This window comes from Schistocerca cancellata, chromosome 2 (genome assembly GCF_023864275.1).
Source record: "Schistocerca cancellata isolate TAMUIC-IGC-003103 chromosome 2, iqSchCanc2.1, whole genome shotgun sequence".
Classification (NCBI taxonomy): domain Eukaryota; kingdom Metazoa; phylum Arthropoda; class Insecta; order Orthoptera; family Acrididae; genus Schistocerca; species Schistocerca cancellata.
Window position 1 is genome coordinate 340,136,856 of NC_064627.1, and position 14,394 is coordinate 340,151,249.

Below are 14,394 nucleotides of genomic sequence, written 5' to 3' on the forward strand. Positions count from 1 at the left end.
GAACATAATGCATACTTCAAAGTAAGGTGTGTTACATAGTTTCCACAAAAAACTCTGTTTGGAAATCTAGCAGAAAATCAAGAGAGATTCTTGTCATATGTAAAGTATACCAGCAGCAAGACACAGTCAATATCTTCACTGTGTGATACCAATGGAAATTTTACTGATAACAGCACCATTAAAGTGGGTTTCATAGAGTTGGGAAGGAAAATTTTTTTTTCTTTTTTTTAAATTTTTTAAATATTGTCAACAGTGCTTGAAAATGTTAAAATTTTTTACTTTAAGATCTAATAAAATCAGTGCTTTTTTATATAGAAGGCTGTAGATTGTAGTGTTATAAAGGTGAAATTACATTGTTTGTATTGGAAGCATTGTTGAAAAAAGTATCTTATCATTTCATAGTATAAACATGCATCGTATGTGGAAGTGCTAACGTTTTTTCAAGGAAAAGTGACGAATGAACAGCTACATCTCTCACAAAGTGAAGTATAACACTAAAACAATGTGTTTTTAAAAACATGGGTTTTATGATAATAGATTTTCAAAGAAAGGCAAAACATTCTGTTCAATATGTAGCATGTGAAGTTACAGACAGTGAAACACAGCCCAACTGGCCAGTAGCTAGAGAATCACCAATTTGTGCTTCGAATATTAAAATAAAACATTGTGAAACAAGTTTTCTGAAAAAGAAAGTGAAATAAATTATAAGTTTGTTTAGGTTCTGATAGATTTAAACATCCTAACAAAGGTGTTATGTGAAGGTGTGTGTTGTAAAGCATGCGGAGGGCCAGTTAGTTTACATGAAGGCACTGAGGCATCAAATGGACTAGCCAGAAAACTTATCATTGATTATGCTAGTTGTAAATATACTAATTTATTCTGGAGTTCTGTTAAATGCAAAGGTAAGTTTTTGAAGTAAATGATAGACAGTGTTATGGATTGAGACCTATTGGCATGGGACACACTGCACCAGAAACAAGGTCTGCTGTAATGAATATGCCATATGTCCACCTTGTAAAATCGACTAGTATACAGGATTTATTGGAGCTGCTGTGAAACCTATTGCATGTAAGTCAATGAAGCATGCTGAAAATAAATGATGGTATGACTGATATATCAGCAGCTTTTGGTGAAAGTTGGCAGAAGTGGAGCTACAGTTCTAGGAATTCTGTTGCTTCAGTGTCTACTGTGGATACTGTAAAGATAATAGACTTCCACATTGTAACAGAACATTGTTATAAATATAAGCTAAGGAATGAAGGAGGACAAATCTGACAGAAATTATGAAGGAACAAGTGATGGTATGGAGGCCTCTGCAGCTACTGAAATTTCTAGTCAATTTGTGAATGAAAGGGGTGTCTGTTACACTAAGTTCTTAGGTGATGGGGACTCAAAAACACATAACATTTTGGTAGCCATTCAGCCTTACGGTGACAAGGTTATCACAAAACTAGAGTGTGTTGGTCATGTCCAGAAGAGGACAGGCATCAGGTTGGGAAAGTTGAAAAAAGTTTGAGAGACAAGAAACTTTCTAACGGTAAAACCAAAAAGAGTCATGGTGACAGACAAAATTACTGATGAACTACAGCAGTATTATGGGATAGTCATTAGAAATAATACAGTGATTTGTTGAAAATGAAGCAGGCAATATCAGCTACTTCCTTCCACAGACTGTCAAGAGATGAAAAACCAATACACCAACTTTGCCCTACCAGACCAGATTTATGGTTCTATTACCACAAAGCCCATTACTCAAACAGTTCATACATCCATAAACATTCCATCCCAGCAGCAGCCTTGAATGTCATAAAACCTACTTACAGACACCTGACAAATCCTGATTTCCTGAAGAAGTGTCTTCATGGTCAGACTCAAAATCCAAATGAGTCTTCCAATAATCTCATATGGGCTCATTCAGAAAAAAATGTTTTTGTTGGAGTGAAGGCACTGAATTGGGGATTGGGGGGGGGGGGGGGGGTCAGTGAGTCAGTGATGCTGTTATTGCTTTTAATTATGGCAACATTGGTAGGGTGAAAGTGCTACACATACTGAGATTAATTCTGGAGCAAACTACATCAGAGAACTTTAATAGATGGACAAGGTTTGCATCGATAAAGCGGAGTATGCAGCACAATTAGCCACTAAAGAGTCCAGAAAGAAGAAAAGAATAAGAACCTTGGAATAAGATCAAGAGAATGATACACAGTATGGTGAAGAGTGCTTCTCAGTGAATAAGAATAAAAAATAAAGCATATATTAAGTTTCAGTCTTTTTAAGCTTTAGAAGCTGTTCCTGAAAATTTACATTTTCTGCTGCGTTTTTCCCTGAATCTCAGAAACCACTTCGAGTAGAATATTCAAATTTTCAAGGTGTAGCAATGCATACATCCTGAGTCTACTGAACTAAAAGAAAAACATAATATTAAATATAATTAAAATTATTTAGGAGAAAGTACAAAAAATTACACAAAATTTGAAACATGTAATTAAAAAATCGTATTTCCAAAAGTAGTGGCTGAAATGCAATGATTGTAATATCCCGTAAAAGTTTTATGTCAGTTGCTTCAGTGGTTTCTGAAATACAAGGAAGACAAATGACAAAATTTAACATTGTTGAGATAGGGCTTTCCAACTCCTCTTAAAACATATTTTTCCAAAATTTCCTCACCAAAGAAGATGCAGTAAATATTCCGGAATTCAAATCAAAACGAGCTGCCAACAAGCATAATTTGGAAGTAGATACCGTCAGTGTAGTAAAGCAGCTGAAGACACTTCATGAAAACAAGTCTTCCAGCCAGTTAGAACAGTAAACCAATTAGGTTCATTTAGATGGAACAGGTCCAGTTATTAGCAATAATGTACAACACTCACTTTCAAAAGGTCCATATCTAAAGAATGGACTTTAACAGGTCACACCAATGCATAGAAAGGAAACAGGAGTAATCTGCTGAGTTATAGATCTATGTCACTGACTTGGATTTGCAGTTGGGGTTTGGACCAAATATTGTATTCCAATATCAGGAAATATTTCTAAGAAAATGACCTCCGAACACAATCAGCACAGATTCAAAAAACTGGGTCTTTACTCACGTTATGTAATGATTGCCTTTGATGGTTCTAGTTTCTAGTTTTTCAGAAAGCCTTTGAAATCATTCCTCACAACAACTTCTATTCAAACTGCATGCATACTGAGTGTTGTGTCTGTTGTGCAACAGGATTCATGATTTCATGTCAGGGAGGTCACCGTTTGTAGTAAATGATAAGAAGTGATCTGAAACTGAAGTTATATCTGGTATCCTCAAGGATGTGTCATAGCCCTTTGCTATTCCTAATTTATATGAACAATTTAAGGGACAATCTGAACAGTCGCCATATAATGCTTGCAGATGATACTGTCATTTATGGTCTAGTAAAGCCATCGGTAGATCAAAACAAATTGCATAACAATTTGGAAGAGATACCCGACTGTTGAAAAAGTGGCAACTGACCTTAATCAAAAAATGTGAGAGATACTCAACATGAGTATGAATTAAATTGTTAAATTTCAGTTACATGATAAATCTCACAAATTTATGGTTACTGGTTTAACTAAATACCTAAGGATTACAACTTTGTACAACATGAGTAACAACCATCACACAGAAAATGTTTTGGTAAAGGTGAACAAAAGACTGTGTTTCACTGGCAGAACAGTTCGGCTAAAGAGACCAGCTACACTTCATTCATCTGTCTTCTTCTGGAGTGTTGCTGTGTGGTATGGCATCTTGACTAGAGAGGACTGACAGACGACACTGAAAAAATTCAAAGGAGGGCTGGCCATTTTGTATTATCTAGAAATAGGGGAGACACGGTAAGTGGACTGTGTTGCCAGTCACTAAAATGAAGATTTTTTTTTTTTGTTGACACGAGACCTTTTCACAGAATTTCAATCAACAATTTTCTCTTCTAAATGGAAAAAAATATTTTGTTGGCTCCCACTTACATAGAGATAAATGTATACTGTAACGAAATAAGAGAAATCAGAGCTCACATGGAAAGTTTTAGATGTTTATTTTTCTCATATAATATTCAAGAGTGCAATCGTCAAGAAATAGTCTGAAAGTGGTCGTCTGAACCCTTTGCCAAACACTTAAGTGTTAGTTGGAGAGTAATTGTGTAGATGCAGATTTTTATCCTGTACAATAGCTGTGATTTATCTGGTAGTATGTAGTATATGGGATGTCTGCAAAGGAATTTTGCACCATTTACCTTTCAGTTCAGCACTCAGTTCAGTGAGGAAATGTCTCCACGAAAACTGGATGGAAATGATCCGTAAATTTCAGTAGAGTGATTGAATAAACAGGGAAAACATTGAACTTTATCCATTTGTTCATCAAACCATGGGGACATGGACAGGGACACCATTATATTCACCTGTAAACAAATCACTACTACACTAGCAGGGTAGTCAATTATATATGTGCAATAATCTCTGGCCACAACTGGTGTAATGAGAGTTATAATGAGGCCAATGCAATAACATCAGCTTATGCTACACATCATCAAGTCACCATGATGCTTCATAGTAAGTAGATGGCCAGGTGGAGGAGGATGCTTGCTTGCATGCTGTTCATAAACCTAGCAATCACTGAAAACAACATGTCGAATGAAGCATTGATAGGAATGAATTTTTTGGGGAGATTGGAAGCGGTCTAAACACTACGAGCATTTTTCCTTTAACAATCGAAGCCTAAAGATATCTAGAAGAACAGGACAGATTGCTAATTTGATCTTTACTACATCCTGCCAGTGAAAAAGCAGATGGAAAGGAAGAAAACATCAAACAGTAAGAAACTGTGATGAGATGAGAGAGCTCTCCTGGGCTGAAGAATCCCCTCCCTGCCCCTATAGGTCTGGCCTGCGGTAGGAGGTCAACTCCCGCATCAGACTATCAGTCCCCCAGTCACTGTACAATACAGGCGTAACGCTCACATCAGGTGAAGCAAGTAAAATTACACGAAAATGAAAATAGATGGTGAAATGTAACAAAATGCAGTGGGCTGGTTGTGTGCACTGGCATGGGGTGGCTGAGCGCACTGGTCAGAAGCAGCCGGAGACCCCTCACACACACCTTCTACCCTGCCAGTCGTTTCCCTTTTCTCTTCTCCTCTCCCCTCCCCTTTGCCCCTCCCCCTCCTCTATAAGCACAGTCGACTGATGCTGAACCTAGCAGCCCACTACCCCGCACTCACCACATCCATGCAAGCACACACACGCACCACTAGCACCTTCCCCCACCTCTACACTGCTATGGCTCCCCATCGCACCTCTCTTCTATACACCCACTACCCAACCCAGCAATGATGACTGCTCATCTCAGATGCAGTCACAGTATGGCTTTAGTGCCTGTACATGACAGCAGCCATGTGTGCATGGGTCGTGAATGTGCAAATGTGTGCATGTGTTTTGTTTAGTCTATGTCTGATGAAGGGCTTAAGTCTGTTAACTTACAAGTATCTTGCAGTCTTTTCAATGTGCCTGTCTGCTATTCATCGCCTTCTTTATGTAATGCAATTCTGAATATAAAGACAACAAGAAAAAAGTACCTCATTGCCCTTAGAATGCAGGGTCATATGATAAAAGTGGAACATGAAAATCAAAGAAAGAGGGAAAGAGAGAAGGAAACACACTACAATAAAAACTGATATGAAAGCAAGAATGTGCACATGCAAAATAGCATGCCATAGAATAGAGGGGGGACCTAAAATCAATGACATACCAGAAACAACAGTAAGGAATGCCTATGCACACAGTAGTCTTGTACAGCAGTGAAAGAAGGAGGCAGAAGTCACACACACGACAAGCAGGCTCCAAAGTTTGTTGCAAACAACCAGTTCAGGCGGAACACCTCGAATCCACGTAACTGCAACAAATGTACTTGTGCCTACATACAGGTTCACAGCTGAGGGAGAAGCATGCGGCAGACTATTCACAACAACTCCGAGATTGTTACAAAATCTTCTCAACTGCAAAAACGCGACAAGATTTTTACCTCTCTATTTGCCAGTTCCTCACAAAAAGTAGGTCCATTTTTAACTTTCATTTTCGCAAGCCATATATCAATAGACATTTTCATCTTCTCCAGTCTAATCTGTAACAAATAAAATTATTGCTTGTATAGTAGGAAATACATTAAAGATTTTTTGCAGTGCACATGTAACCATAACAATAATAAGACAGATGTAATATAACTACTATGCATCACTGTAACAGAAACAATGAAGACAGGATTGACTAGAACAAGAAAAAAATTAAGAATAATGAATACCCAGATTTGAAATCAGTGGTTCCGTACATCAAGCACAAAATGTAAGATACATGAAGCACAAAATGTAAGATAAAAAAGGTAATATTTACAAACAAGCAAGAAGAAAAAAAGTTATTCAAAAACTGAAGACAAAATACATAACTAAGATCGAGTGCCAATATTAAGAAACAGCTAAGATTTGTCTTCTGAAATGGGCACAAAGTTTTAGCATAAATTAGCAGCCACATTATCACTGCTCAATAAAAATAATTCTTTTGCACACAGGTGGTCCAAAGAGCAGCATTGTTACAAGTGGTATTGGTCGGGTCATGGGTAACAAGAGCTACACACTGTGTCTGCACCATCCATAACAAAATCCCAACTTCCTCAACCCATCATTCTGTTGAGTGAATATCACACATAAAGAGAATCCATCCACCCATGGTCAGATTTCTGGTCAAAAGATCTTGGACTTCCTCAGTTCCATCCTCCACTTTCTTTAACATGTCTCTTCATGGACTCTTTCTGTGATGGGGTTACGTTCATCTTAGCACTACCTGCATTAGCAACAATTTTCCAACAAATGTGCAAGAGGCTATGTCAACGAATGAGTTTAACTTGTAATAAATAGCTGCAAATACCTGATGTATCACAGTAAGAACAAAAAAGTTGTCAACAGAAAGAAGATGGCTTAAATTAATTACATGGTGCATATACAGTAAGAGTGGCAGAGGAGGAAAGGGGGGAGGGAGAATAAACAGAGGGTGGGAGAGGGGGGGTAGACAGGAGGGAGGGAGGAGTAGTTTTATAAATGACAGTTACCAAACAGTATTAGCACCGCTTACTCAAAACAAGAGATATGGATACAAGATACTATTCATAAACAGTGTAATCTACCTGGAGTCTGTAACCCACGCAAAGTTCAGTCCAAGCCGTATCAGGGTTTCATCTATCACAACTAGAGTCTACCAGAATAACACTGTAGGCAATACAACAGCACTCGCAATGTGCACTCCACTGTTCACATTCACACTAGCTTACACTGGCCCTGGGCAGCCTTGTATGCCAGAGTCTGGTGTGATCTTGTCAGAGAACACACCTGAGGACCACTGCCATATGAGTAGTGGTGTCATGGTGGTCAATAGCAATGTTGCACCTGTTACGTTTCAATGGTAACACTGGATGGTACTACTGCATATCCCCCCCCCCCCCCCTCCCCCATGCGTAGCACCTTACATCACTTCTGTCTAGAGTCTGTGTATCGGGAGAATGACTCATGCGTGCACAGTGACAGATGGTCTGAAGCGGGTTCAGTCGAGTATGTAATTCTAATTTTCACCTGCCAGAGGGCAGTAGCAGACAGAGACATTCAAGAAACAGGTCAAGAGAATGTTTTTGTGAATTGTTCTGTTTATTTATGGAAGGTTTTTTTTACTTATGTTTGTACAGTTTTGTATATGCTTTTAATAGTGTGAATGATGCATGAATGTGCTTTAAAGTAAATATGTAGATCATTGTTCTACTGATGAACGCTCTACGAACTAGTGTGTGAATGCAGACAAAGGGGAATTTTGTATCACAAGATGTTAAGTAAGTTTAAGGTAAAAGGAAAGCTAATTCGAGTGCAAATGAAAATATTTAATAATGTAAAGTATAAACAAAATATCAGAATATTAAATATTTATTTCGGGAAAAAGTGCAGTTTGAAAGTGTGTTATTTGTTGATTGGTTAGTCATGAAAAGTGCGGACTAACGCAGGAGAATAATGTTTTTCTATTGGCCTTAAAGAAAACTGACCAATCACAACGTAGTATTCTTCGCGCGTCTTTTCTCTTGGAGATATAGAATGCTTACAGCAGTCTAAGTAGTCAGAGCCCAGCCTTTCAAGGGTACAGTCATGTGTAGTACGAGCTCCGAAGGAAGTTATAATTTGCCAGTTTTAGTTGTGCTGCATGTTTCAAAAGTGTTTTAAAAAAGCATATTTTATTCCGGTGTGCTTTTTAGAAAGTACGGACTTATCAAGTAATTCTGTGTATGAGAAAAGAGAGTAATTCTGCGAGGCATATAGAGCAGATCGGTGACAAAAAACTTTAATGCATTAGACACCAATAAATTTAATACTATGGCGAGCATTTTCATTTAAGAACAATCCATGCTTAGTAGCTGTTCAGATTTTGGGAAATACGTTACCATAAACTTGCTAACATGAATGGAAGGGTTCGTGCATGATTATGTTAAGATTAGCACAGGCTTGGCAGTGAAGGTGTAGATCATGAAGGTTCAGAATATACCAAAGTTTTGCAGGTATTTCCACCTTTCATTCAAAATTAAGATCAATTCTTGGAATATATATGTTGTATACAGCCTGGTGCAAGTTGCAGTACGGTAGGTTTTCATACGGCTTTCCTACCAGCGAACTGCTGCAACGAGTTCACAGGTAGGTGCAGGTAATAGACAAAAGGAACCGTGCCGCTGCACATGGTTCAGCCAGGAAAACAGTTAAAGAGCCGCAGTACACTGAATCCGTGGTTGAGAGAAATTTCATGAAAGACCGTGTACTGAATGATAATGAAAAGTTAAGTAAATTGGTACATATGGAAATTTGAACAGAACCTGTTTCGAGTCGCTGGAGAGACCTACAAGAAAGAAGAAGATGTTAAACAGTCACAATAACAATATGGGCTCATCAAAGCAGCAGACAGCATCATAGTTGTATCAAAGAGCAGCAGTATGGCAGGGCAGGACTGCCAACTTACACGAAGAGCGGGGTCCCTGAAACTGGTACAGCAGACTAAGTAAGTCGGACCCGCAGTTTCAGCCTGCTGAGGCTGCACCACTGAACAAAAGATAAGTCAAGTTTGTTACATTTGTTTTTGTGTGTGTGTGTGTGTGTGTGTGTGTGTGTGTGTGTGTGTGTGTGTGTACGCGTGCGTGCTGAAAGACTGAGTAACATGGAAAGTGATAAAGATTTTATAAATAGAGGAAGAAATCCCATTCAGTGTTAGTGCTTCACATACTAGCATGCCTGAACAGAGTGAAGGAGTAGATGTTAAAGTAAAAGAGGTGGTTTTTTACAATATTTCTGTGTTACTTACGGACAGTGGAGTAGAAACTGCTTCAAGGATATCAGTTAATATAACTAGTGGGTATAATGTAAATCATGAAAGTGACATTAAGCATGAAATCAGTAACAACCTATTGTGTGATGACAGTGTTGTTAGTGCTACTGAATCAAATGTGTCAATTGCGGATACCAAATATGGTATAGTACCGGTAGAACAATGTAAACAGGAACAGTAATGCAGAGAATAGAACCTGGAAGTATGCAAGAAATATCTGCAACATTAATGGGTTCTATAAAAGACAGAGACAAACAACATACTAATTTGGCTGAAACGATTGGTCAGAACATTTGTAAACTTGATGAAAAACTTGAAAAGCAGACTGCTGTTTTAAAAGAAATGTGGAAAAATGATTTGATGTCATTAGAAAGTGAAGTGGATGGCAAAATTTTTCAAGTTGAGAATAACTGCCAACAATTCATTAAAACTGTAAAAAGTGAATTAACAGATGCCTTGAAAAAAGTTGCTATTGGAAACAAACAAAGGGTACATCTGATAAAAGAAAGTGCGAAGAAAGTAGAGGTCAAAATAATTGCGGTAGAGTCTATATGTGTAAATGATCACAAATTGTTAGAGTAAAATCAGTTCTGAATGTGCCAAATGTATGAATGAAGAAGAAAATGTTCTTCAACCAACTAACCAGGTAGAAGAGGTTAAAAATAAGTTGGATGAGCATAGCAGTAGATTATGCCAAGTTGAAACTGTCTTCAATCATGGAGCTAACAGCAGTGGGTGTAGTTTTGTAGCAGAATTGCCTGAAATATCGTATGTCATTAACAGGCAGTTTTGACATTTTGATCCAACAGGAAATATAAATCCAATAGAATTTTGGAATGACTTTAAAGGTATTCTACCTAGTTTGTGGTCAGACAGAAAAAAATAACGTTTATTACGTCTAAATTCTTGGGAGAGGCTAGAACTTGGGGGCTATCACTACTGAAAAGTATGACATTCTACATAAATTTAAAGAGGTGTTTTTTAAAGAATATTGGAGCAAGCAAAAATAAATGGAGTTGCTAAATAGCTTCTGGGCTGGGGAAAAATTTAATCTCAGAAAGGAAAGCGTAAGAAAGTTCATGTTAAAGTGGATGACAAATTTGTCAGATTTAAACAATAAAGTTGAGCCAGAACAAATGAACTGGCAAAACAAAATTATTGCAGCTCTGAGGGATGACGTTCATAAATTCATTAGATATTTGGAGAGAGCTGAGAAGTTGCTGCATGAGGAGGAGCATGCAAATTGTAATGTCAAACCACCAAATAATGCAGAAACATGGCAGAATGTAAACATTGACAGAAATGGCACGTACTGTGGAAATAGCAGGAGCAGAGGTACCGGCAGGTGGCGCTATACAGCAAATGATAGGCAGAATAATGGGGAGCAAGTGCACAATTATCAATCGTATTCTCCAGTGCGAGAGGATAATGTTGCGCCAAGGTCACGGGCAAATGGGGGTAAATATAAGTTATGGTACAGAATCCCAGAATCCATCAAACTAAATGCCGTCTGTGAAAGAACTAGCATTTACAAGAGGGGAAGTAGTAATTTGAATCCACTAGCAAAATCCTTTGTATGCATTAGCACTGAACAGACAGGGATTATAAGTGAGGAGCAGAAGAAGGTAGTAACAACAGATGAAACAAGCTACATAAAAATCTGTACATTTAACAGAGGTTTAGGGGATTTTTTGTACAAAAAAAAAGCATAATAAGCACTGCATTGCAGATGAAATGGGTGATGTACTAGCAGAAAATGCGACAGAACCTAATTGCCCGAAACTCTTCAGCAACCACATTGAAGATGAATCATGTTCTGGGGAAGAAGAAAGTACTGAAGCTGCAGAACATCAGTGATGTCAGTGCAGAAGAAATACTAGCGTCTCTAAATGATGACATCTGTGAGGCCATAAGGCAGAGGCAGGAAAATGGTGACCAAAATGGGGGTCAGTCAATTAATAGTGGAAAAAAGGGAGGGAGAGGTGAAAGGGAGAAGGGCGAATTGCTGGAAAAAATTTTTTTCGAGCCGTCATTAGTGGACAGAATAGATAGTATGGGTAAGAAAAGTGAGGAGGGTACTTCCCCAAAAATGGAAACAGGGAAGGTTCCAATAGAAGGGAGGTTGTGAACGATTTGCTGGAGGAGGGTTCTGACATCAACAATGAAAGGAAGGTGCTGATTCATCCAATAATTAGTCTGTGAGAGTGTAACGAAGAAGTACAGTGTTTAGCAGATAGTGGCAGTGATTTATCAGGGTGTATACGTGGACAAGGAAAAAAATTTCCCGGAATTTTCCCGGATTTCCCGGTTAAAAACACACTTTCTCCCAAGTGAAAACACACTTTTTCCACGTTAAGTGACAGTATATTTTCCCTCGTAACTGCAAAACTTATCAATCCTTTGAATGATTATTGTTTTATACAAGGGCATAGAGTTTCCCGGCACTTTAGAAAATGAAACTCAGGGAAAAAGACACGTTTTGGAAATATCTTTGATGTGCAGCAACATGTATGCTGCGTATTTTCATATTACGAAAGTATATATTGGGATTCCACCACACACCACTTGTTACTTTCCAAATAATTGAAATCAAGATTGTGATGCGCTTTTGTAAGCCGGTCATAGCTCATGTCACTTGATCTCGCCAGCCGATAACAGCAGATATTCAGAGCATAGGACACATGATGTAGTCAGCCAACAGCAACGTCACTGTTAAGTAGCATGAACACACAATCACTAAAAGTTAATAGTTTAAATTAATATACATAAATGTTGCTACAAGAAAAGCAAACCTTTCACATATAATATTGGTCTCTAAGGTTAATAAGCTGCAAGAGAAGCTAAGCTTTCGCATATAATGTTGATCTTTCTTATGCATGTTACACTTTAAGATACGTATATCAAACAAATGTGCCAGTAAAATTTATAGTAATGTCATAAATGTCTGATCTTCAGGGTTCATCATCAAAGAGTTGATTTTTAAATGAGAGTCAAACGCTCTGTGATTCAATAAATTCATGGTACATTCTTGCACATAGTTCAACTTATGTAAAAGGTTATTTACTTTGTAAGTAACACTTTTCAAACCACCATTCGTAATATTTTCCCACGACCTGATAGAAATAGGTTGTTTTCAGCCGTTGCAAGAGAGGGCAGATAACAGGCGACACCGCGCTTGTGCAGTTATCGTGACATAGGAAGCCCGTATGCACATACAAGTAAAACATTGAAAGGTCATACATTATGTCATAAAAGAAACAAGACATCACAGAATACTCCAAGAGCATCGGAATTTCATAAACCATATTAAAATGTGCACATTTAAAGTGCATACTTAAAGTGCACATTCTTATGTCCAGATTCCCAATGAAGTAGACCTCGATCTGACATTAAGCTTTTCAGTGTGGTTTTCAGGATGAAAGTTTTCTTGGAGCACCAGTACTGTATTATATCATGTTTTGTTCTTTATTATGGCATAATGCCATACATTCTCGAAAATAAAACGTGCACTTGAAATGCAGCGAACAGTTGATACTAGCCAGTACTGTGGAATTAAACATTTGTTTCAAATACATTGACTGCTTCTGTGGAAAAGGGTAATAAAAGTCAAATTTCTTTAGCAAACAGACAAAAATAACTTCATTGTTCTGCAAGGTGATTAATGCTTGACTGTTGGAAAGGTGGAAACTAATGACATATTTTAACCTTCTGTAATTATGTGAATGTATTTTAATTCACTTGATAGCTCCTTAACTCACTTGATAGTTCCCGGCCACAGACATCAGTTTTGTTTTCATTTGACATGAGAGTAAACAAAGGGGCAACAGCAAAATCACTAAATGTAAACACTGGTCACGTCAAGACTACCCACTTTAACTCAGACTGCTCAGCGCATCACATTTGTGAACCGGGTCAATACTAAAAAAAATCTAATTTTCAAAAATATGTTCATCTTGTAGCACACATTTTTCTGAAAAGTCTGAAACATAAAACATATGTGTTGAAGGTAATGTAAGACATATCATTTGGTCTTAAGTATGCCAAAAGCTTCATAAAGCTTTCTTCTACCGCACGTCACTGTATTTCGCTCTGTGCATTTGAAACGTATATATATTGTAATGGATGCCATCAAACTACGTTCAGGACAGTGGAAACTGAAATGTCCTGTGGTGCCCCTCCTGCTCCCAGTCGGCCGGTTTGACAGCCTGCCCCTCTTAAACAAAAATCTCGCAATTAATAGCAGATGGGATTATCTGTAATCGGGAGAACAAGAACTCTTCAGAAAATTTGCACTCTTTATTGCCTATTAGCTAATAACTTGCTGTTTTGTGTGACATAAAATTAAATATAGGATACATAAAACCAATAAAGACAAGAGATAAGCAAGAAATTAGACGTTTCTTCAATCCTTAGCTCCTAGCATTTTTTTCTCTCTAATCTTGCTACAACTATACATGGCGTATTTTCCTTTCTGCGAAAGGATCTATTACTTCATCAAAGTTCGTCAAACATTTTGCTACATGAAAAATCAAAATGTCGTTATCTAATACTGAAAAAGCTGTCAACACAAATAATACCCCAAGACTGGTGTGGTTTCTCGATCTGATTACGTATATTTTGTCACTGTCTGTTAGATAAAACAAAATAGGCCTTTCTAATATGGCAGCAATTTTGTAACACACCAAATAAACAAGACTGTTTTGGCACAAATGGCCATTTTTATAACATGACAGAATATAATTCATGAAGTATCAATATCAAATGACTATTAGGCCTACTACAAGCAAAAAGCTTTATGTTAGGAAATAGTTTCACATTTCATTCGTATGCACCAGTTTCTCAAGCATGAGATCGAAAAGTAGTATTACGAAATATTTATATAAATTTGGAATCTTCTTATTCATCCATAATTTGTGTGATGTCCCTGTTTCTTCTCCTTCCTCGATCTAACAATCAATCTTGCCATCATCAATTCTGCAGCTATTCCTGC

The 14,394-nt window shown here is 37.7% G+C and overlaps 1 protein-coding gene across 4 annotated transcripts in view; it reads right to left on the reverse strand.

The window, feature by feature from the left end:
• Window positions 1–14,394, reverse strand: part of LOC126161723 (fatty-acid amide hydrolase 2-A) — a 223,739-nt gene that overhangs the window by 112,151 nt on the left and 97,194 nt on the right. For all 4 annotated transcript variants that reach the window (XR_007534948.1, XM_049917759.1, XM_049917760.1 and 1 more), the window contains one exon: window positions 6,031–6,129. Coding sequence is in view for 3 of the 4 variants with exons in the window: in XM_049917759.1 (XP_049773716.1) it covers window positions 6,031–6,129 (99 nt within the window). In the remaining variant the exon portion in view is untranslated. The remainder of the gene's footprint in view (window positions 1–6,030; window positions 6,130–14,394) is intronic.